The sequence below is a fragment of the Thermobia domestica genome, chromosome 3 (assembly GCF_964235325.1).
Source record: "Thermobia domestica chromosome 3, izTheDome1.hap1.1, whole genome shotgun sequence".
NCBI classification, from domain to species: Eukaryota; Metazoa; Arthropoda; class Insecta; order Zygentoma; family Lepismatidae; genus Thermobia; species Thermobia domestica.
The window spans coordinates 217,233,819-217,257,739 of record NC_137456.1 but is presented as its reverse complement, the minus strand read 5'-3'; the positions used below and the strand labels follow the sequence as shown (position 1 = coordinate 217,257,739).

At 34.9% G+C, this 23,921-nt stretch overlaps 1 protein-coding gene across 1 annotated transcript in view; it reads right to left on the bottom strand.

Annotated features, from left to right (window-relative positions):
• The window catches only part of LOC145680966 (heat shock 70 kDa protein 4L-like), a 284,315-nt gene that overhangs the window by 162,277 nt on the left and 98,117 nt on the right, over positions 1-23,921 (bottom strand). The window contains exons 3-4 of the mRNA XM_081752181.1: positions 8,725-8,847; positions 5,790-6,026 (exon numbers count right to left, since the gene is read on the bottom strand). Of these exons, the coding sequence (XP_081608307.1) occupies positions 5,790-6,026; positions 8,725-8,847 (360 nt within the window). The remainder of the gene's footprint in view (positions 1-5,789; positions 6,027-8,724; positions 8,848-23,921) is intronic.

Genomic DNA, 23,921 nt, shown 5'->3' with positions numbered 1-23,921 from the left:
CTGTTTCTTTTAGCTTTTCTTCGGAGTGTTTCTGCGATCAATTAAGTGTCCCAAGAATATATTCAATCTCCAGTAAGTGCGCTCCTAACTTATTCCATGGGGAAACTTCCGATTCGGTCCTGTAAAATTTCGGAAGCGGCCTTTTAACAGGGAAAAATACCATTCAATCCGATCTCGATAAAACTTGACATGATGATTTTGCTATTTCAAAATGTAAAAATTTTTTAACAAGGTGTCTACAAATTTTGAGAATCCAAATTTCTTGACCTTTTCTTGACATATCTTGACGATTTTACAAATTTTCTTGACCAAGTACTACAATATTTTCTTTTTATTATTATTATTATTATTATTATTAAATATTCTACCAATGGCTGGTTAAGATGAAAGGTGAAGTATTTTACACTTTTCTCTTAGCAACTTGAGTTAATAAAGACTGCACATCTAATTTACCTAATCTCAGTGTTCCTCTTAGAATACACTAACTTTCATCCTGGATGGGGTATGGCTTTACTTCTGTTGTGTCGTAATTACCACTTTCACTTACGACAATCGTAATGAGCTATTTGTCATTACATCTGATGAAAGGTAAGAGGCATCTTTAACAATTCTGCAATTAACAATACTTTTCAATCCGTTTCTTGAACAGAGTCATCAAAAATTCTCTGCACTCGTTCCGAAATGACAGTATCTCCATATCTTTTAAACCTTTGCAAGCAGCAGAGGCACCAAAACCAATATCTAGATCCTGAGCCATTTTGATATTGCACGAATTTGTCAAGTCAATGGTAGTAAGCTTTCTGGCGTTGTTTATTCCATTCATGACAGTTTTGCGAATGGCTCTAGTTGTAATACTGTACAGCAGGCTGTACGGTTCCCTGTACATGAATGGCAGAAGTGAATCATTAGACTGAAGCAAAGGCTCCAACTCAAGTGCAACTAACTGAAGACACTCAAGCATTGCAACTAGAAGCTGATCCCGCGCAAATTCTTATACCATTTCGAATTCTTAGTTAGAGGAGGGTTTTTTGGACACCATTCACATACTTCCTAAGAGGCATGGTCATTTCTAAGGCTCTTTTAATGATTTTCGAGTTTTCTAGCCACCTGTCTGTGTGGTAGAGGTCGTGGTCGTGAGTTCGCATTCAGGAGGTCGTGGGTTCGATTCCCACTGCCGACCATCCTCAGTGGGGCTTTCCATGATTTCCCTCAGTCCAACCAGGCAATGCCAGGATGGTACCTACTAAAAACAGGCCCTGGTCGATACCTTCCCAAATTCTTTCCATTGTTGTTAGATATCCAGTATAAAATGGCCTCTGAGCTGTATCTGGTGATCGTTAGATAAATAAATAAAACTCTAAAGGAAATCTTAAGAAACCAGAAAAGTGTGTGTAATCTGCTCATCTGGAAGGATAATCATAAGAAAGAGGACGATAAAACTCCAGGGTTCCTACTGATCTCCAGAAATATATTTCCCTGACTTCTCCCTGACCTTTGGCAGGAAATTCCCTGACTTTCATGACAGGTGTCGGATGACGTAGACATATACAAAAGGAATAAATAACGGTGAATATTTATATATGAGAACATTTATTCTATAGAGACACATAATAATCAATTGCTCATCCGTACATTCCACTTACCACCCATAAAAATGTGAGCAACGTTCTATACTGTGATCATTAATGGTTAGCTAAGCTGAAATTAGTTTACAATTACTGTTAGAAAAAATATATTTTATAAAATTTCCCTGACTTTCCCTGATTTCCAGTCTTTTTCCCTGAGTTTCCCTGACCTGCACCATTTTCCCTGCGTTTTCTCTGACTTCCCTGATTTCCACGACCAGTAGGAATCTTGAATTCCTGAAGTGACCACCCAATCTTGTTATGGGCAATTTTGTAGGCTCCATGTACAATATGCAAAGAACATGTTCCCATGTCAAAAATTTCTGGCAGGTCTGGATCATCTGCTTCACTTTTGTAAGTTTGCAAACATTTTACGTTCACATTGGGACCGTCCATTACAATTTTTTTACCTACCGTGCCATTTTCTTGACATTCTTGGCCTAGTGTTCGATTTCTTGACTTTTCTTTGACTTTCTTGACCTTCTTGACCCGTAGACACCCTGTTTAATTACAAATTTAAATCCAAAATTTGTACTTTTTTCGCGGGACATTAAACGAATCACGAACACCAACAAAGTTTCCTCCCTCTTTAGATCTAGAAGTGACCTTTATCAACTTTTCGAGAAATCTCATATTCAATTTATATATATATATATATATATATATATATATATATATATATATATATATATATATATATCAAATTGAGTAGGTGTTTGAGATCCAGGTTCGATTCTCAAAATCAAATCAAATCAAATAAAAAATGAACTTCAAAATTAATATTTTGTGAGCTGTTTCTCCATTCCTTTGGGGAATATTTATATGAAATTGGGACGGTCACTTGAATAACTCAGTTTCAATCACTGATACGAATTCTAAATACTTTCTAAACAGACATAGACCATTTCACTTCCATCGATTTGGAGCATGATGATTTAAGTCAAATTTATTTTGCTTAAAACACAAACAAAATGCGATATTTCTGACCATTCTAGGACACTAATCGAATGTAAGCCTGAAATTCACATCTTAATCCGTATGATGGTAGGATCTCAGTAAGTCTAAACAAAATATATAGTTTCTTTTTACTCTTTTGATTTTACTTATTTATTTGCTTCTTAATTTTTATCACAAATTCATGTGCCAAGAATTTTGACAATGTACTTATTTAATCATTCCATGTTGTACAGGAGGATTGACGAGAAAGCTTGAGTCCACATAACATCAAATACTCACACTTTCTAGTTCCAAAATTGGTGGTAATACGTGTTACAGCATTTTACCACAACTAGAAAGTTACAAATGTATAACAGGCTGAATTGTTTAGATGATTTTTTTGAACATACATAGTACCTACTCAAACAGTTTTTATCATATCACTTTGATTAAAATGTGTATCCTAAGGGAGATCAATATTTTTGCCAAAATAGACTGTCTCAGGAGCCTCTCAAGTTAGGAAAATAAAACTTAGCACATTAACTCTAATTAAAAATAACTGAATACTTGTTCCAGTTTTCAAAAATTCTATTTCTATACAGGGAGCAGAAAATTCTTTCAATTTAAAATCCACGTTCTTTGTCCCATCATTACGGGAAAACGGCTGTACCGTTTGAATTAATTTTTAAATATAGCACTTAAATCAAGTCAATTTTTTGATATTCATTAAAACACATATCCAAGAAGTTAAAATGTATTCCAAAATATAAGAAAAGAATATCTCATGAGCCCCTCATGTTCAGAAAATGAAATTTCGAATATAACATCCTTATTTTAAATAAGTAGTATTTGTCGTTAGTTCTGCACTTGGATTGAAATGTGCATTCTACGGGAGGGGAAGTTTGAGCTTTCGCAAACGATAGACTGTTCAAAAGAATTTTTTAAAGATAAATTAATATTTGGGTCAAGCTAGATTTCTATCTTTTCATTTCGATTCTACTACCCATCCTACGGAAGTGGAAAAGAGGGTTGAAATAAACCTTTCACATATCTGCCGAAATCCCGTGCTAAGAACGAGTATTTCGGTTAGTTGTTAATACTGCAAATAGGAAGAAAAATTAAAAATATATTTGAAAACGAAAAACCAATTTCTGATTGGAAACATCTTACTACTACGAGATGTTACGTACTACAGTATTAATTTTGTCATACGTAACTTGAAATCAAATACAGAGCTTTAATATAATAGCCCAGTAAAAATAGATCTGATGGCGGGAATTTGGAATAACAAGCTGAAATTTTCAGCATCTATTCTACTAGATCTATATATGTACATACTAAAAGTCCCAAGGAATCCCATTTGAGAAAACGAAGATATGACGTCATCAATATGGCTGCCAGCCGAAGTCGTCTCTCAAATTTCAAACTATTGTAACTACAAATCATTTTAAGGTAAGAACTTTGTTCTTGTCTGATTTATGAGACAACACATTGGGTTGGAAATTATTTATAGGCTTCTAGGCTAAAGCGTTTTTATTTGTTGCCGCCATTTTTAAATATGGCGCCATAAAGCGAAAAAATGTTATGTTCTTAGTTCTATTTTTGATGTTTAAGCTCAAATATTTTCGTAACCGCCACGAATTCCAAAGAGCAACCTGAAACCATCATTATTGGTTACTTCAAGGGCTTTCCAATGAGATATGTATCATTGATGTATCTTTAAAACTAACGTAGCCAATAGCTTTTATATAATGGAAGGTGTAATGCATAATTTTCCGTGACATCAATAATAGTGATGGCATCAGATTCAATAATTTCAGAATTTCGAGAAATTTGCAGCAATATTCTGAATAGATTCTATAATATTTTTATAGTTATGACAGGATTTTATGGTTACAGTTTGGGATACATTACTTTGAACAAAATAATGAAAACCTTCACTTTTCGGTAGCTACGTATAATTTGGCATGCTCGCATAAATCGAAACTTCGAACAATATTTTGTCACGAATTTTCTCGCGTCTTTTATGTAATATTATAATCTTACCTGTCTAGAACAATTCTTTTGATATTAAAATATTCAAGCCTATCGTCGAGGTGAGTAAACAGACCATTTAAATCTGATGTCTACTATTACGAGTTTTACCTTTGATGTCTGAATAATATAACCCGTTAGCTTCCAAAACAAACAAGTTAGTCCCGGAGAAATGGTGTAAACACGCTGTGCTTACGTTTTCATCAAAAAATCATTCAAAAATTTTTACTAGTAATTTCATAATAGTCTCAAGGAGAATAGAGAAAAAACATAAGCACATATATATGGCTAGCAAAACAAAAACAGAGAAGTTACTAACTACAGAATGAAAATCGCGATTTACAATTAACTTTTTAGTCTAACACGGCTAGGCATGGTTCAAAGGTAATACTAAGAAGTTCTTGAACTGAAAGAAGCAATCCTAGCTACCCATGTTACTTTTGCACTTTGCACTTGTACAATAAAATTGTAATTCCCTAAAATAAAATAACGTGTTAAGATTGGAGCTTTAGAGTACAATATTTACTATTTTTCTTATTGACTTGAAATTAATTTTCTTCGTGTAATTTGTTTAAAAATTACCGAAAGCAGTGACATAAAATGACAACTCCGGAAAAAAAATCCAGGTTTCTAGTTAAATTCCAAACTTTTCCAGGATTTCCGCCTACGAAAGTACATTGCAGGTTTTTCGAGTTTTCCAGGTCAGTAGACACACTGTTACAACTTCGTCACTACTTGTTGAAAATGACGATTCTTTATTTATTGATTTCTTGGTTGGAGTTTAGCGTTCCTTTCCTGCACACAGAATACAGAGATGGGAACTACTGCTTAAAATCACTTGCTTTTCGTTCGTGACAAACACTCCCACCATGATTCGAAGTCGGTTCTATGCATATTGAATGTACCACGTTAGTCAGTTGGTTACGAATGGGCACTAATCATTTCGAAATAACAAATTCAACATCTTTTGCTCTAGTTTATTTTATGTTTTAATGTGCACATACTACCTCTGTTCGTTCAACTTCTAGAATACTGATACCTTCTCTTGCACGAAAGTCTGAATTCAAATCTGTGGGTCAATTTTTATTTTCTCTGCAAATAATTTAAGACGAAGAATACCTTGTTTCTCTTAAATAGTTGAACGATGTAAAACCAAAACATCTAATAATTTTACATGTTTTGATGTTTTCTTACCCTGAGATCCCCTTTATTGAATTGACAAGCAAAAACTTGCAAAGAAGAATGACTCCAATCCACAAACACTATAGTTTTAGGTTTGCTTCCAGGTGGAGGAAGAAACTTCTCCTTGTAGATCCCATATGATAGTGCTGTTGCAGTAGTCTCATTTAGCAGTCGCAAAACATTAAGTCCTGCAATCTGTGCAGCATTAAGAATCGCCTGCCTCTGAAAATTTGTGTAGAATGAAGGCACCTGCAAAATACCACGAAATAAATACATTTCGTAACATTGTTCATTTCCCAATATGTATAAGCAACTCTTTCATAAGACGGTACCAAATTGATTCAACGCTGACAACAATGGGGGGGGGAACTACATTTTATTTTATACCTTGTTCAGAAAAACTTTGCTACACAGTTTTAAAAGGATTACTATTCACATTTATGCATTGATTTAAAATAAAGAAATATTTAGTAAAATTCGACCTTTAAAAATCTTACAACTGTATTCGTGTTTAAAATTACGAAATTTCGCAAAGAAAAGGAGATTCTACGTGTAAATTTCCAACATGAGGGTAGACTACATTCATATTTCATATCAACTTCTTCATACTTATTTAGTTGTTTCACTGCCCACTCTCAGAAGAAATTTCAGAACACAATTTATGGCTTAGAGAAGACAAGAAATCAGCAATGCTAAAGACAGCAAAAATATATACTTACATATGATTATGAAGTAAACAAACTTTCTAAGTTCGTTAGCTTCTTTTCAATGTATTGCATACATAATAAATAGCCTATCGTAGGGATGGCGCGAGTGATTCAGTTTTCTTCTTTTCTGAAAGTTGATTTAAGTCACATATTTTCTACATTTTACATTGAGTGTTTTTAGAAGTTCAATGACAATTATTTGTGTGAGCTTACTTAACGTATGTTTTATTGTTTCAGCAAAAACACACATCTATTCATTTGTACTATTTATTCCTTCTAAAGTAATTATGGAACATTTATTTATTTTCAACAACTTAATTTTCAACAAAACTGTTATAATCGCAATTATAAGCGATCAGTACTCATTTTTTGCAGTACGTTTATTTTTAATTTATACCTTATCTATCTATCCATCCTAGTTATGTGTGAGTAACAAAACATTATTAGCACGTAACGTAAGCAAAATAATAATAAAAAATTTGTTTATCATATTGCAATTTTTCAAATACGACCATACGAAAATCTTCACTAACGACCATCACTCCTAGTTTCATGCATAAGTTTACAAAATGACTACTTTAAAATATACCGTCTCTCTTTCCCTTCGCTAGACTGCAACTGCTAATGTTCCAATTTCACAAACATCTTGCAAACAACAACGTTACAGAATTTATGTAGTTGCATGGAACAGTTCAATAATTTGATTATCCCTTTTCAACAATAGAGCTCTTGAAACGTCACAAATAGCTTAAAAGCGGAATGAGAACCACACATATTACTAGTGGAAATGGAAGCTTGTTTTCTGCACCAACAGCCAGATTGCTCACAAGTAAACCTTATGTTTGGATGAATCGAGTTGCTGCTCGGGACACATGGGATAGAATAGCACTAAGTGTGTTCAATATGTCTTGGAAGTTTTAGGTGCAAAGCTCAAAAAGGTTTAGGAGATACAACCACTAGAAGGTGTGACGACTTCGTGACATCAGTATGTGATCTTATGATCACTGGTGACATTCCAGCTGCCAATGTCTTCAATGTAGATCAAAGTCGCTTTGAGAGGGAATTGCTTTCGTACCGGACATTGAAGGAGTAAGGATCAGTGAACATCAGAACAGCAGTGGGATCTGTGAGTGCAACATCTCATTCCTACATGATACTACCGGCTGTGTGGATGGAAGAAGAAATTCTGTTCCCATGCATGTTTAAATGGCTGAACCAAACGGTAGGTTCCCCTGCGTAAAGCCAGCAGATCCGGCTAATATAATCTTATTTCCTGGTAAAATAGGGAACATGAACAAGCAGGATCGGAAGACTTTCTATTCGGAAGTCCTGTGGAAAAGCATTCCAAGTGACAGGAAGAAAGTCCTCCTGTTTCTTGATTCGTTATCTGCAAACAAATATGATAGTGTTTCGTCACAGTGTGTGCCAGAAGGCTTTGAACTGATCAAGCGGCTGATACTTGGTGGATGTAGTGGCGTGATTCAGCTTCTGGATCTTCATTTCTTCCGTCCTACAAAGCCTTTGTTCGTTTCATTACTGATACAGCAATAAAAGGAAATTAATTTCAGTCGTTCACAATTTACCACTTCAATGCTCCTCGTTTTCGTAACATGATTCGATTCGTTTTCCATAAGGCTGGATACTTGAATAAGGAGCCTGGAAGTTGGATCACTTCTTACGATTACTGCTTTAACGAAATTATGAACGACATATGTTTCAAGTGCAACTCGAATGCGTCTGTCAGTGTGCTCACTATGAACAGAGTATTTGTGCGAGGCATGCACTCTTTTCTGAACTGCATACTGATTCTAGTAATTGGTACCTTTTCTATGCAATAACAAAACCACCTAAGATTTGCAAAACAAACAACTTTCTCTTGTGAATAATCACTTAAATATGCTGGAAACACGAACATAATCTAATTTAGATGAAATATTAGGTATAAGACTTCTCTCTTATGTTTTAACCTTCTAGTGGCTGTATCTCCTAAACCCTTTGAGCTTTGAACCTAAAACTTCCCTGACATATTCAGCATACTTAGTACTACTCTATCACGTATGTCTCGGGCAGCAACTCGATTCACCCAAACGTAATTACTTGTCAGATTGCTAACCATTAAGCCACTAAAGAAACTTTCAAAGCAGCTCAATACCACTTATGATTTCTTGTATTATATTATATTATAATATATATCAACTTTATAGCTCTACCATACGAATCAACCAAAATTATATACTAACCGATATCACGCAACCTTTGACTTCTTTGTTCAAAGCATTCTCTGCAATTTCCTTCAATTTTGTGAACATCATAGCTGCAATTTGCTCAGGTGTGAATATTTCCTGCGATCCCAGGTATTCGACCTGCAAGTACAAACAGTGTATTTTTCATTTACTTTTTTCTTCTCAAAGTTTAAACAATTAAAACCCCGTTTTAGACTGCAGATCGTGTATTTTTAAATTTCAACTTACGGTAATTTCACTGAATTTATTGCTATCCTTCTCAGGGTCATATATTGACACCAACAAGACCATGGAAACGATCGTCGCTTGAGAATTAGAAACAACTTGGAAACCTTAGAGAAAAACGCTGAATTCTCATCGTGAAAGCTTAAAACAACGAATTGAATCTCATGTTCCATTGTATGAGAATAAGACAAGGCAATTAGAAAGAAAAATATATGAAATAAAGCTATATATTGACGTTTGAAGACATAATTTCCCTTTTAGAATACTACTTGAGCATACGATTAGGCTACTGTTATTTGTTGAAACATGCTATGTATAATAAAGAAGTTAAATAATTAATAGTTATTCTGTATTTTCAGCAAATATTGCGAAAATTTGAGTTTTGCGAACAGGAACAGTTAGGTAAAACTTTCCAGATATATCTTCCTTTCTGGTTGGGAAAGGGTCTTGTCAGAACATTGTTTTCCTAATTCTGTTAAATTTACTGAAAGGGAAACTAGTACAAGACTCTCGGACGTACCGGATCAGCCGGGACTGTCCCAGATTTATCGTCTCGCCAGGAATTGTTCGAATTATTCTGATTTTCCTCCAAACCTTAATATTATTCGTGCAATATTTAAAAAATGCCACTATTATCATCATCAATACTTAACTGATAGAAATAATCCACTTTCTGTTACTCATTTGGTGAGTGTTGATCTATTATTTAATAAATTCTGATATTTCAGCAAGAAAGTCCAGAATTATAAATATACTGTAAATTTTAGTAAAGTGTCTCGGTTTTATAGTCTAGAAATAGGGGAATTCTAAACTAGTATTAATGTTAATCCATCATTCAATCGTGAACAACTAGATCATACAGGGCTCATAATGGTCTGGTCTGTTCATCTTAAACTTGGGAATAAATTCAATTTTACATTTTTTTTTTCAACCAAAATAGGGCCAGCTGGATCACAGCTGAAACACGTAATGTTTTAACATGTTAAGATTAAAAATTATTTTACTTAAGTTTGTCAGCCAATAAAAATAAATTGGATTACTTGTGTTTCGAGGTTCATTATTAATTACATACTTTGCACGGTTTTATATTTCAATTTTGATCTGGATGGGGTAAGGCCAAATTTCTATATTTTCATTATATCCAACAATACAAAATTAATGTAATTAATACATAGCATCTAGATTACCATTAACGGTAATAATTTTGTTTCTTGTACAACTGGTTTGTTACAAATTTTGTCTTGGTACCACATGACTGGTAAATATCTATTCGACCACTGCAAAGACTTCTTGAGAAATTCAAAAGCTGAAGTAACTGCCTCATCACTCAGTAAATCCAAATGAATGTTGAGGAAAAGAACTTTTGCCAGATTTGTAATATACGTGACTCTCAAATGACTTCACATTTTCCAGTTGAAGACAAATATTTAAGTTGTAGGGAAATTTTGATGGTTTTCACTGTGTTTATATACTGCCACGTAGTGAGACTACATTTTTCTTGAAACTAAGCACATCCTTCTCCTTCCAGCTGCTTCCTCGCTTCTCCACACTCCATTTCACTCCAACAAGTAACAGACTTTCCTCACCTACAGCACTTTCATCCAATTCAGTCAAAGATGTAATAACTTTTTTCTTCACAAATCGCAACAACAAAACCTTGGTAACAGTTTGAAGTTTAGAGTACAGAACATGTACAAGGGCTCTTCCTTCTGAAGCAGTTCTGTGATATCCTTGAAAACTTTTGCACTTGAATGACAGAATTTAACTACGCTTTTGCTGATGGGTCTTTCAAAATTTTAGAAACTGATTTGTATTTTCCAGTAGCCATGAGGTTTGATTTCTTTAGAGGAAGAAACTAGAGGAAATACTACTGCAGAGCACTGAGGGATTAAAGAACTCTCTCACATGATTTTTCAAGTGTAGGCCACCTGGAACTCACACGTTTGATAAATCTATGTTTAGGCAAATCTTCCCATCGTAATGACCAACCCTTGAAACAATAGTACATATTGATGACAAAATCACTCATTTCAATTCCAAATTCTTGGATTCGTTTTTGGAACGCGTTATAAACTTTGTGCATGTTACATGTTCCTATATCAAGCAAAACCCTTTTCCTAAATGCTTTCATGTCCTCATTTATTATTATGTGAATCATTTAATTGGTATTTGGTCCATCACTATCTAACATCAAAAGTTTCTCTCTGGAAAGGTTTGCATTGTTGCATTGTCTATTTGCTAGATTTGTGTGTTTCACAGTTGTTTTTCTGTGGTTCTTCCTAGGTTAAATGACTCCACATGGCCAGTTTCAATGCCAAAAATGAATATCCCCCGAAAAGTAATTTCTAGAGACAAACTTGATAAAAAGTAACTTTTAGCGACCAAACAAACGCTAGTAACTTTAAAACAAACGTAACTTTTAGTTATAATAAGTGACTCGCTATGAGCCCTGGGTCATAGAATTAATATCGAGTGGTTACATATATTCTGATATCGTAGCTTTTTTAAAAATTCATTGTCATAGAACCACGAAAAAGGAAAGAAAAGAGAGTAAAAGTTATTCAAGATTACTTACGAATAAAAAAATAGGAACTTACGAAACTCCAATGATTTTAATACACTATATTCATGTATAGCGAACTTGAAGAAAGGATCATACATACTAAATGTATGAAGAAATAGGATAAATGGTGTAAACACTATTTTCATGTTCATCACCAGGTCAATACGATACAGTAGCACATCTAGGGGGGCTGGTAAGGCTTAAGCCTCCCCCCTTCGTATAGTAATGTTGAAAATGGATGCTGCTTACATGCATGCTTATTCCATTTGTGATGTCTGATGTTACCAAGTTTTAAAAATAATTTATCCCCCCTCCTATAAAAAAAAGTGCACATCATGTTTCGAAAAACTTACTTCCCAGCAGCTCCACTTTAACTCTACATAAAATTTCAAGAATATATTTTGTCTTCTTCATCTTTTTGAGCTCTGTCCCACTATCAGAAACTGCATCTAAGTTTACCATTTGCGATGCGAATGGAGGGAATTAAAACAGAAAATAGATGTTCACGTTTCCAACTAAACGCTTCGGAGATTTTTTCAGAAACTCAACAGGCACACCAAAAATGAGAAATTCTTGTTAACTCTCAGCAGTTGCATGCCAATTAAAAGTGGCAAAAGCATGCCGACGAGATGGGATGGCTTCATGGATATCCGCAGATCACCACGGAACTCGCCGTCGTAGATCGTCGCCTCCGCATTCTGGCATTGAATCATAGGCAACGTCGGTACGTCTGCTCAAATAAATAGGTATTCAGCAGCACTAACGCGGAAATCATCAAGAGGATGAAACACACTGAGTCCAATCAGCATGCTTTGAGTTTGTAAGATAAGACTTTGTAATAGGAAGACTTTAGTGATCACTAACACAGAGATCGGATTGTAATCTCCATGTCAAAAAGATCACTGTACAGTAGCTACCTAGTCCAGTGAAAAACATGTGTACACTGCTGTCACTAAGAACGAGCATTCTGCTCTCATCAACGAATTCCGTTATCTGACACCCACGATCGTCAGTTCGGATGCATCGGGGAGCAAAGTGATAACTAAAAATGAAGAGCGTAGGGGCTGATAAAAGTCTGCGAAAAGAAAGTGCCCCCAGTAAGTGCTTCATCAAAGTGCTCCTGGAGTTAACTTCAAAATTCCAAATGACAACATGGGTCGAGTTATACCTTGTTCGATAAATCTTGGAAAACGAAACAACTTTGATAGAAAACAAGTGTCGATATGGGGAAATGTTTCCAAAATGGCCGTTTCAGTTACATTTGCAAGGTCCGTAGTTAGAACACGGTGGAAAACAAACCAATGGACCAAAAATTATAGTAGGCAAATAGCATAGGATACATCGACTGTTATGGTGAGCCCCAGGAAACTCCCCTGATTAAGGTCGGGAGGCAAACTTGAAAATTTCAAATGACAACTGCGTTGATGAAAGAAACGCACTGGAAGTTCCGTGTTCAGAATGCGGTAATGTTTAAACATATAGCTATAAAATTTTAAAGGACGTAAAAATAATTAAAATTAATACTATGTAAAATCTACATGTGAGAACAATAGAAGATTTAACACACGGAAGACTATTATTTCGATTTATCTAGAAACCAGTAAGTGCAACTAATACAGAAAATGTGCTAATTTCTTTAAGATGAACTTATTGTAATTTAGTAAGATGTAGACAGTATAAGTTAGAAATTCACACTCTTATGTTCCTGTAAAGAAAAACAAACGAAGATGACATTGTAAGAAACACAACTAGAAATCTTATTTAGCCAACTAAAACATGTATCTTTATACGCAGTAAAATGAATGTAAATTTGCTTTCATCTGCAGCTAAACATATTTCCCAATAGGTGTAATATTTCGTCTTTTCTCAATTACACTTTTAAGGACAGTAAAATACAAAATGAACAAACTATAGAATCTATGAACTATATAGAATCTACGAAGAAATTGCGTTTGTCAATTACACACACACATATATATGCTCTCACGTACAGTGAGCATAACGTACGCATTACATGTGGTGGTTTTGATTACTTTCCCTGAGCACTTGCAAGATACATCTTTTTCTTATTATTTTAATTATTTTATACAAACACTTGTAATATACCATTACAGTCTTATGTGATGATGTTTTTAATAGGAGGGTGCCTGAAATTTTTTGCACCGACTGTACTTGACGTTAACAACAAATTTCTGGCTGTTCATATAATTCGTAATATTGTTTGTTATTCTATTTCAAATTAACATGGAAAAACTGTAAAACTTCATTAGGAATTATAGTTTTGGGAATCGATACCTTTATTTATATTTTAAATTAGTTATAAGTCTTGTATATGGATGTGTGAATGGATGATTACAAGTCTTACGGTGTCAGTGCTATTTGGAAATATAGGTCCACCATTGTACGGAAATTGTCGAATAAATAACCAATCTAAAATTCGGCAGAATTTTCTGGACCACCCTTCACCTCTCTTGTAGATATCTATGTCCTTCTGATATCTAGTTCAATCCAGATTTTACCAAAATTTATTCGTTTCAAAGCCCCACCGCCAAAAATGCTTTGTTTTGATTGGAGGATTCACCCACGCTATGATGTTAGAGCGCGATTACTACATCTCCTGCATAGAATTTTGCCGAAGACAGCGGACCCTGATTTTCCCAGCTCAGGAAAAAGTAGAAATTAGCTAGAAAAGCTGCATTAAGAAGGTAAAGCTAGTGTAATAGTTGAAAAACTATCATCCAGGAAGCCACGGAGCCATAATTCACTAAATTTCATAGTAAAAAACCGGACTGTAGAGCTGAAATAGGAAGTGTAATTCAGTGACGCCATGTTTTGCAGATATAATTAGTGGTGGACAGGTTCTACCAAGTGAAGTGCATCAGTTTGTTAGTTGTTCTTAAAGATCTAAAAACAGTTTCGGAAGAGTAGTGTTTCTCCCTTAAAATATTTTTATCCTGAAAATCATTCCTTTTAGAGTTATGTAAGGCCTGCCCCGCTGCCGTTTGTGTTCGTGTATGTAGTGAATGTGATTTCTTTTTTGTACTTATCTAGTAGTAACATTGCGGTATTTAATTTCATTGTAGTTAGGATAGTGATCATAATGCACGTGTAAAGTTTCAAGAGGGCTCCTGTTTACTCCCAACTTGGGGGTACGGCTTCCAGCAGGGATGGGTTGAAAGTATAGTTGTCATAAGGTTCTTTACCCTTCAGGAAAGGGGCCTATATATTTTTCAATAAATAGTTTGGGCATTAACTAAACAGTTTGAGTTAAGAATGTGATTTAGTGAATACAAGGGCCAGTTGGCCCTGTTCCTTTCTTTCCCTTTCCTTTCGTAAACCGATAGAGCCGATTTTAAAGAAAATGGTAAAATCTGAATGTTGTTTATGTGAGTAAGTAGTAATGATTAATATGTATTATAACATGTATTAATGTAGTTTGTAGCTATGGATGTGGTATGTATGTGTTTGTAATGTAGTATCATTAGTAGCAATTGTAGTTAAGTGATGGAAGAGTGTGTGAAATAATGAAATATGGACAGTGTATCATTCGTATTCGATCAATAGCTAAACGCAACACATCAATTTATAGTAATATTAGAAAATGAGAGTGTCATAGTATGAAAATTCCGTGTACAAGGTCACATTCAGTGGTTCAAGGGTTGATCATATCGTCGCTAGCCCCTTAGTGTCAAAATTCAGTACTAACCGTCATTCTTATGTCGATGCTTTAGTGATTTAGTTTCCATGGAATTGACCTTTCTTTTCGAAATAAAACCTAGTAAATATAATTCCCAGCCCATATGGATATACAGTTAGGTTAAGTGATCCAAAACTAATATTTTCTGAAAATTACAACATTCTACTTAGTCTAGAAATCGAAATATTTAAGTAAATAAACAATACGTAAATTCTTAACAGAAGTCGGGCGATATGATGCTAGATTTTCGCTTTGAAATTATATTAAATGTTCAATTTTTTTTTGTGGCTGCATAATAATTTCATTGTTATCAGAATTTCATAAACATTAAATAATATCGTGGAGAACTCTACTTTCTGTGAACATACATATATTTTCGTTTTTACGTGAAGCTACGAAGTATAACATAGTATTGTTTGTGTGGTAAGGGAGTCTTGAGTTCGAGGGATGTTTCGTGTGGTGACCGGAACATGAAATGTTGGCAATGATTTATAGATTTAGAAGTATATGACGAAGTGTGCATATAGTCTGGGTGTAGTTAAAGAAATAGGGTGTTTATGAAATACGACGTCGTAATAAAAGAATAAAATGATAGTATGAATATATTGTGAAACGAAATGAATGAGAGGACACCCATATATACATATATATATAGATATAGATAGATATAAGCCCAGTTTATGATTAGTCACGTTTCGGTAAAAGAATATTTATATTTAAGGATTATGTGTAGCTATCAACATCTCGGGTTCTGGCCCCTACACCGGAGCATCCTGCGAACATGTGGGTGAGATATTGCCGGACTATGTTAGTGCTTAATAGCTTAATTTGTCATTGCAGTCGTATTTGTTCATAATAATCTCGTTTAATAATATTTGTAGCATCATATAATCGCTGACTGGACATGTTTAATAATAATTATGGAAAGACAATAGTTATACAACGGGGCTGTAGTGAATTATATTTTCTGGTCGGTTTTAAAATAGAATATCCTGCTCCATGAGATTTTTTTTTCTTCACGTTACCTACGCGGGCTAGCTTACAGTATTCATGAAGACGACAGCTCTGACAGGGTTACAGAATCAAAACAATTATTTATTGAAATTTATTTTCGCGTACCCGGATGTCGACCCCTAGTCCCCTTAAGTATTTTCATTTCTTCTCTTAGTTTAATTAGATGAGGGAAATTAACGACATCCCAGACTTTGGCATGTCTGCGCAGGGTAGCTATCGGTGATGTTTTGGTCATTGAAATCACCGATCCAAAATTCAGTTTATTTAATTTTTTTTATTTTGGCAAATCACTAATTAGGGATATCTTAGCTATTATTTTACTTTAGTTTCATTACTATTCTGGATTCTTTCATTTTCCGAGAGGTCGGATGATTTTTTTTTCTTTTCTGAAATTCCAAATTAAGACTCTACTCCAACCTTCCGGAAGATTCCGGGATCTCCAAGGACTCAACCGGATACAGCGAGGAGGGGAATTTCCTTAAAGCTTTCGTCTTTCTGAAAATTCCCTTGCGGGCACAGACTAGTTGTGTGTTTGGAGATAACTTTTGAGTTTACGTATTTAAGTAAACCAACTTTTTTTTGCATAAAAGAGAATATTTGGTTATAGTATGTTGTATACGTAAATTCGACCACTTATCTTTCGTAGTTGTAGTGTTCTGTCTCCTCTCTTTTTACCTATACTTCTTCTCTACAGTTTTTTTTATTTCAACCTCCCCCCCCCCAGATTTTGAACTTGTCACTTACGATTTATTTAACGTACAACTCAGATCTGAAATTACCAGCTGAGACGTTGCAAGACACGATTCATGGATAAAGTAGATAGTGATTGGGTCCTCCATCACATTTTGACCTATTGCCAAAATGAATAACGACTTCATATTTGACGACACTTCAATTACGTTCTTTCACCGTCGTCCCTCTAAGTTTTTTTTTTCATTGGTCACTTTCCTTCCATTTGGGTTTTCGTTTATCTCGTAGTTAACCTGGGCCCAGAAATTGTATTTTAGTTTATCTAGTTATATCTTTAGGAATGTTCTATGTTACGTGCCTGCCTCACAAAGTTTTTTTTTACTATTTAAGTACGAATTGACTATATGAAAGTTAAAATTTATAGACGCGCGGTATCAGGTAAAAAATCAATTTTTTTTTCATATGTAATGTCGGAAGTCATTTGTTTTTCTTGTACAATGTTTGCAACCTTTTCAGAAATTATTGTTGGGGTTATTAATTTAAATGTGTGCGCATTTATTAAATATATATATATATAGACAAATGAATACGTCGAAATGTACATGTGCTTAGTATGTGAATATGATGTTAAAGTAAAAGTATAATATTAAATGTATTATATGGATATATGTAAGAGCGCTCGTGTCTGCCCCCCCAAACGTGTATTGGTTGCTATAGTTTACAAGTAAGTCTCCGACGAATATAATAATATAGATTTTTGTCAAGAATACCGCCGTGCTCTCAAAAAATTTTCCTTTCTTCTAAATAAATGTAAATGATAACCTATGTAATCATTATTTAATGGCATGTATTAAGAAGTAACGGCAGGTCTAAATGTAACCCACATCATAATGAATATTATCCCTGAGCTACCAACCTAAAACTATTGTGGAAAGTGTACCTTTAATCCCTCTCACCTGCATATGTATCATATGACTTGACCAGTGTTCTCCTTAATTTAAATCATCATACTCCTTACACCTGTGGAAGATCATCTTAAATCCGAACCATATATACATATATACAAAAGTGATCCTGGATAAAGGAAAGGTCTCAGGACGTGTCCCAGTGTTAAACAAGTAACTTGAAATTATCCAATTAATAAATTTGGAAATGGACTGACTAAGAGGAGAAACATCCTCTGGCGGAAAGTGATTTTCAAAATCCCTAGATGGGTATAAACGTTGCAGTATGCGAGTGCAGCTATAAACTGCTAATAGTCACAAACTAAATATAGTTGATGAATGGTTTTATAAACCAATAGTTATATATATATATATATATATATATATATATATATATATATATATATATATATATATAAACGCAAACTAAGTTAAATGGAGCGAAATGTTTTGGACGCTACGAGTAGTGCGCGATTTGTGATTTGAACGCTCAGAATTATTAATATTTCATTGCTCAATGTGAAGTAGAGACTCATAAATTCTATTACACCCAAAAGTTTTATTTCTTTTCTTTTCTTTGTCTTTTTTTTGTGTGTGTGTGTGTGTAAAATAAGTGTCTTCTTTGCGTATGTTGCAAATCATAATTTTGCTTTAGCATGCCTAAGATATAATATATGTAATTATATATATATTTTTTTTTCATTTGTCAATATGATCGAATATATAAAGACTTACTAAAATATAACTCTATGTATTCTATTGATATATAACCAAGAATGTGTGTTTTCTTTTTTTTAATACTTTCTTTATAATTATTTTTTTCCTTTTCACTATGAATGTAATAAACTATTTGTACCTTTGTAGCTAGTTGGTTTCCTTTAAACATATATACACTGTCCTGAGTGAGTGAGCGAGTGAATGCATGATAGATTTAATTTAAGTAATTTTAGTAATATCATTTGTCATATCAATGTTTATGATATATGTGTCATATTTTAATATATGTGGTAAGGTAAATAACCTAGGTCATAAAGGACCGCTACTAATAGTTTAAATCGGCTCTAGGAGTGAGACGAAAATAACAGGATGAGCCTAAATACGACATCTTTCTTCCAGGAAGTTGAAACTCTTATTGATACGATACATAAATTTATATTGAGTTTATAAGTTTGATTTTTTTCTTTCTTTCTTTCTTGGCTAATTCATATGTGTGGTCGATCCTAGAGAACAGAGTTCAGATGCTGGATGGTTATCAATCATTGGTTGGAATAATATTACAAAGAATGATTTCGATTTTCTCCTTTCCTGGTCTAGGTCTGGGCAACCCCACGAACGTGGTGCCTGGAGCTAGGTCTGGGTGGTATGAGGTAACATGTGTCTATTCCGAAGCATTCTAAAATTGAGTAGTCGTTAATAACACTTAAAATTATTCATCTTTCAACGACTTTCCCGACTTCTTACTATCTTTCCGGAATTATCCAGTAATCTGTTTCTTATTAAAATACCCTATTTGTTTTCTTTCTTTTTTCTCTTCCTTTTTCTACCTCCTTCTTTTACCCTTCTACTTTCTTCTCTTTCTTTTCTATTTCTGAATGAAAGAAAACGTAGTAATGACCGAGAGTAGTCGCTATTGGCACGGTCAATAAGTTGTTTCGATGAGTTTTTTTCGGAAGTCCGATATGGGATAATTAATTATGAGATGAGTATGCATTGAGGGACGAATGATAATAAGAAAGTTTATTGAAATTTACTTTATTGGAAAATAATCAGGATTTCAATTAGTAGGTGATGTTTCGTAATCGCCCTCGTTAAAACAATTAAATTTAGCGATTCCTCTACACTGCTCACAGTTTTTTCTACTATATATATATATATATATATATATATATATATATATATATATATATATATATTGCGTTTTCTTTCACACTATATGTTTCTAAGTTCTGTTTCTGTTGCATCCAGAAAGTACATTACACTGACTTCGATTGTCTCCAGAAATTGACTGTTTGTTCTAATTCTTCCGATTTCACAATCTCTACCAGACGAAATAAAAATATGTGCATTGAAATATTTTTCCTTGTCGCCTTTTTGAAAATGATCATGGATTGATTCAGGCAAGATCGAGTATATTGTAGAAGACGTACACCAGCCAAGTGCTCTAACTGAATACTTGCTATACTATATAAACACCGCACTTGGTCTGATTCTAGAATTAGACGGTTTCAAGTAACTTCTTGAATCCTTCAGTTACTTCAACACTATTAAGAAAAGTACTATGGATTAAACAATCTTGTTATTTCCCTGATAAATAGTGTACTATCGCCTGCTGCTTTTAGTATTATGGTGCGGTGAAGATTCATCTAGACATTCTGGTAGTATCTGAAAATTATCCTTTCACTCGACTGACCGTACCAACAATATTTGTTCTCTTCCTTTTAGTCTTGCATTTAGCTTTAGACTATTACGGTATTGGGTTCGCGCAGCTTTCTATTACGCACCTGGGTTCGATTCTTGTCTGTTCCTGATCGGCAAAGCCATTCTAATATGGTATCCGGGCTCGATCCGCGTACCTTCCTGATAGAGATTTTAGTCCCTGTGAAGGGCTTAGCCGTTCTATTACGGTGCAGCATAGGGCTGCGCGGTGCACACCATCCTCAACCGGCCTCCGCAGAGAACTCTCTCTACTCTTCGCCCTCAAATAATATAGTTCTACACTATTTTATTTGAGGGTTCAGAAACTTCGTCCCCACGATTATCGCTTAAGGAAGGCGCGACACACCTTACCGTTACGGTCCAGATCCGGACGGAACCACCTGGGTGAAGATCTAAGGCGGATTATCCTTTTCAGGACGGGCAGGGATTTCAAGAAAATCGTAGACCTTTACTTTGGCGGCCCTAGCACCCCTCCTAATTCTTCCATGGGTATGAATTATACCCTGTTGGAAAGCTTATGAAACAAAGATTCTAGTAAGATAACCTTTGGGGCTACCGTACCCAACCCGTAGAAGAAGAAGAAGAAAGAAAGAGAAAAAGTGAAAAAAATATTTCTGGCAACACTGTTTCTAGTCGTACGCTATAAAAAATATCCTGACCTGTAGGCCAGACATTGGTAATAATTATACCAAAAAATGAAGGGCAAAGGTACAATAGATAGGTAAAAAAAAAATCGGAAGATAGAATCTAGGTGAATCATCCTGTTCCTATTTTCCCGAGAAATTTTCGTCTACCCTTACGTTGGCAGACTTGGCGACCTCCCTAAATGTCACACATAAACAAACCATACCTCGTTGGAAACTTTATAGAACAGACATTTCAGCAAAGTAACTTTCGTGTCTCTCGGACCAAATTAGTAAAAGAAGAAGAAGACGAAAATCATTTTTTTTTTCAAAAATACAATTCTTCAGATTTTGTCAGACTGTGGCAACGCTGTTATATACCGTACGCAAGCAAAAGAAATCTCAGATTTACGCCAGACACTGGAGACAATGATATCAAAAAATGAAGGGTTTAGATTCAATAGGAATAGAGGGAAAAATTCTGAACACCGAGCCTACGTGAATCATCCTGTATTTTTTCGATAGATTGTGGTATACGCTAACATTGGCAAGTCTGATGATGCCCCTAATTGTCACAAGCATATCAGCTATACATCGTTGGAAACCTTATGAGACACCCATTTCAACAGGATAACTTTCATGTCTCTCGGACCAAACTAGTAAAAGAAGAAGAAGACGAAAGTCAAAACTTTTGCGAAAAAATCTATTTTTTCCAAATTTGTCCGACTATGGCAACACTGGTATTTGTCGTACGCAAGGAAAAAAAATCTTACATTTACGCCAGACATTGGGAACAATGATATAAAAAAATGAAGGGTTTAGGTACAATAGGAATGGAGGAAAAAATTCGGAACCCCGAACCTACGTGAATCATCCTGTATTTTGTTCGAGAGATTGTGGTATACGCTAACATTGGCAGGCTTGGCCACGCTCCTAATTGTCACAAACATATTAGCTATACCTCGTTGGAATCCGTATAACACACACATTCCAACAAGGCAAGTTTCGTGTCTCTTGGGCTAAATTAGTAAAAGAAGAAGAAGACGAAAATCAAAATTTTGGTTGGAAAATCCATTTTTTTTTAATTTGTCGTACTATGGCAACGCTGTTATTTCTCGTACGCAAGAAAAAAAAATTCTCACATTTAGGCCAGACATTGGGGAAAACGGTATAAAAAAATGAATGGTGTAGGTGCAATAGAAATGGAGGAAAAAATTCGAAGCACCGAATCTGCGTGGATCATCCTGTATTTTTTTCGATAGATTGTGGTATACGCTAATATCGGCAGGCTTTGCCACGCTCCTAATTGTCACAAACATACCAGCTGTACCTCGTTGGAAAGTTTATGGAACAAACATTCCAACAAGGTAACTTTCGTGTCTGTCGGGCCAAACTAGTAAAAGAAAAAGAAGACAAAAATGAAAATTTTGGGTGGAAAATCAAGTTTTTCGAAATTTGTCGGACTGTGGCAACACTGTTGTTTGTCGTATGCAAGAAGAATAATTCTCACATTTACCCCCGTTATTCTGAACAATTGTGCAAAAAATAAACCGTGTAAGTGCAGTAGGAATGCAGAAAAATTCTCTTACTAACAGCAGAGAATAAACTCGCATTGGTTCACCTAACATTGTCCGTCGCAAGATCATTGCTTTTCTTTCCTTTTGCTTCGGCAGGAAGATTTTTTTCTAAAACTAAATAACTTGTCAAAGGAGGGAGTTGAAAGAAATGCATATTTACGACCCTTAGGTTCCCCGTTCAACTGATAGCTACAGCTGACTTTGACCAGGCTAAAAATAGAACGGTGCGCTCTGAGGTGATAACTGTTTTCCTTTCGCTCTCTCCCTCTCTCTCTCTCTGTGTGTGTGTGTGTGTCTGTCTGTTCAATAAGTTACCTTGTTGGGATGTCTGTTCTGTAAGCTTTCCAACGAGGTATAGCTGATATGTTTTTGACAATTAGGAGCGTGGCCAAGTCTGCCAATGTTAGCTTATACCACAATCTCTCGAAAACATACAGGATGATTCACGTAGGGTCGGCGTTCCGAATTTTTTTCTTCACTCCTATTCCACTTAAACCCTTCATTTTTCTACATCGTTGTTTCCAATGTCTGGCAAATATGTGAGAATTATTTTCATTGCGTACGACAAATACCAGTGTTGCCATAGTCGGACAAATTTCGAAAAATTTTAATTTCCCCCCAAAATTTTGACTTTCGTCTTCTTCTTCTTTTACTGGTTTGGCCCGAGACACACAAAAGTTACCTTGTTGCAATGTTTGTTCCATAAGCTTTCCAATGAGGTATAGCTGATATGCTTGTAACAATTAGGAGCGTGGCCAAGCCTGCCGATATTAGCGTATACCACAATCTATTGAAAAAAATACAGGATGATTCACGTAGGTTCGAGGTTCCGAATTTTTTTCTTCACTCCTATTGCACCTACACCATTCATTTTTTTATATCGTTGCTCCCAATGTCTGCCGTAAATGTGAGATTTCTTTTACTTGCGTACGAAAAATAACAGCGTTGCCATAGTTCGACAAATTTCGAAAAATTTGATTTTCCACCCAAAATTTTGACTTTCGTCTTCTTCTTCTTTTACTGGTTTGGCCCGAGACACACAAAAGTTACATTGTTGGAAAGGCTGATCTATAAGGTTTTCAACGAGGTATGGTTTGTGTGTCTGTGATAATTAGGAATGTCGCTAGGGCTGTCAACGTTAGAGTACACAACAGTGGATATTGAATAATATACAGGATGTGTCACGTAGGTGTGGGGTTCTGAATTTCTTTTTCCATTTGTATTGAACCGACGGGTTTGACTTTTGTGTATCATTGTCCTAAATATCTGTCGTAAATGTGAGATTTTTTTTCTTGCGTACGATGGATAACAATGTTGCCAGAGTTCCTCAAATTTGAAATATATTTTTTTGTCTTTATAAGAAAATATACAATAAGAAAAAGGGTCATTCCATTTCAAATCACCCAGGCAATGTTGCTCAACTTT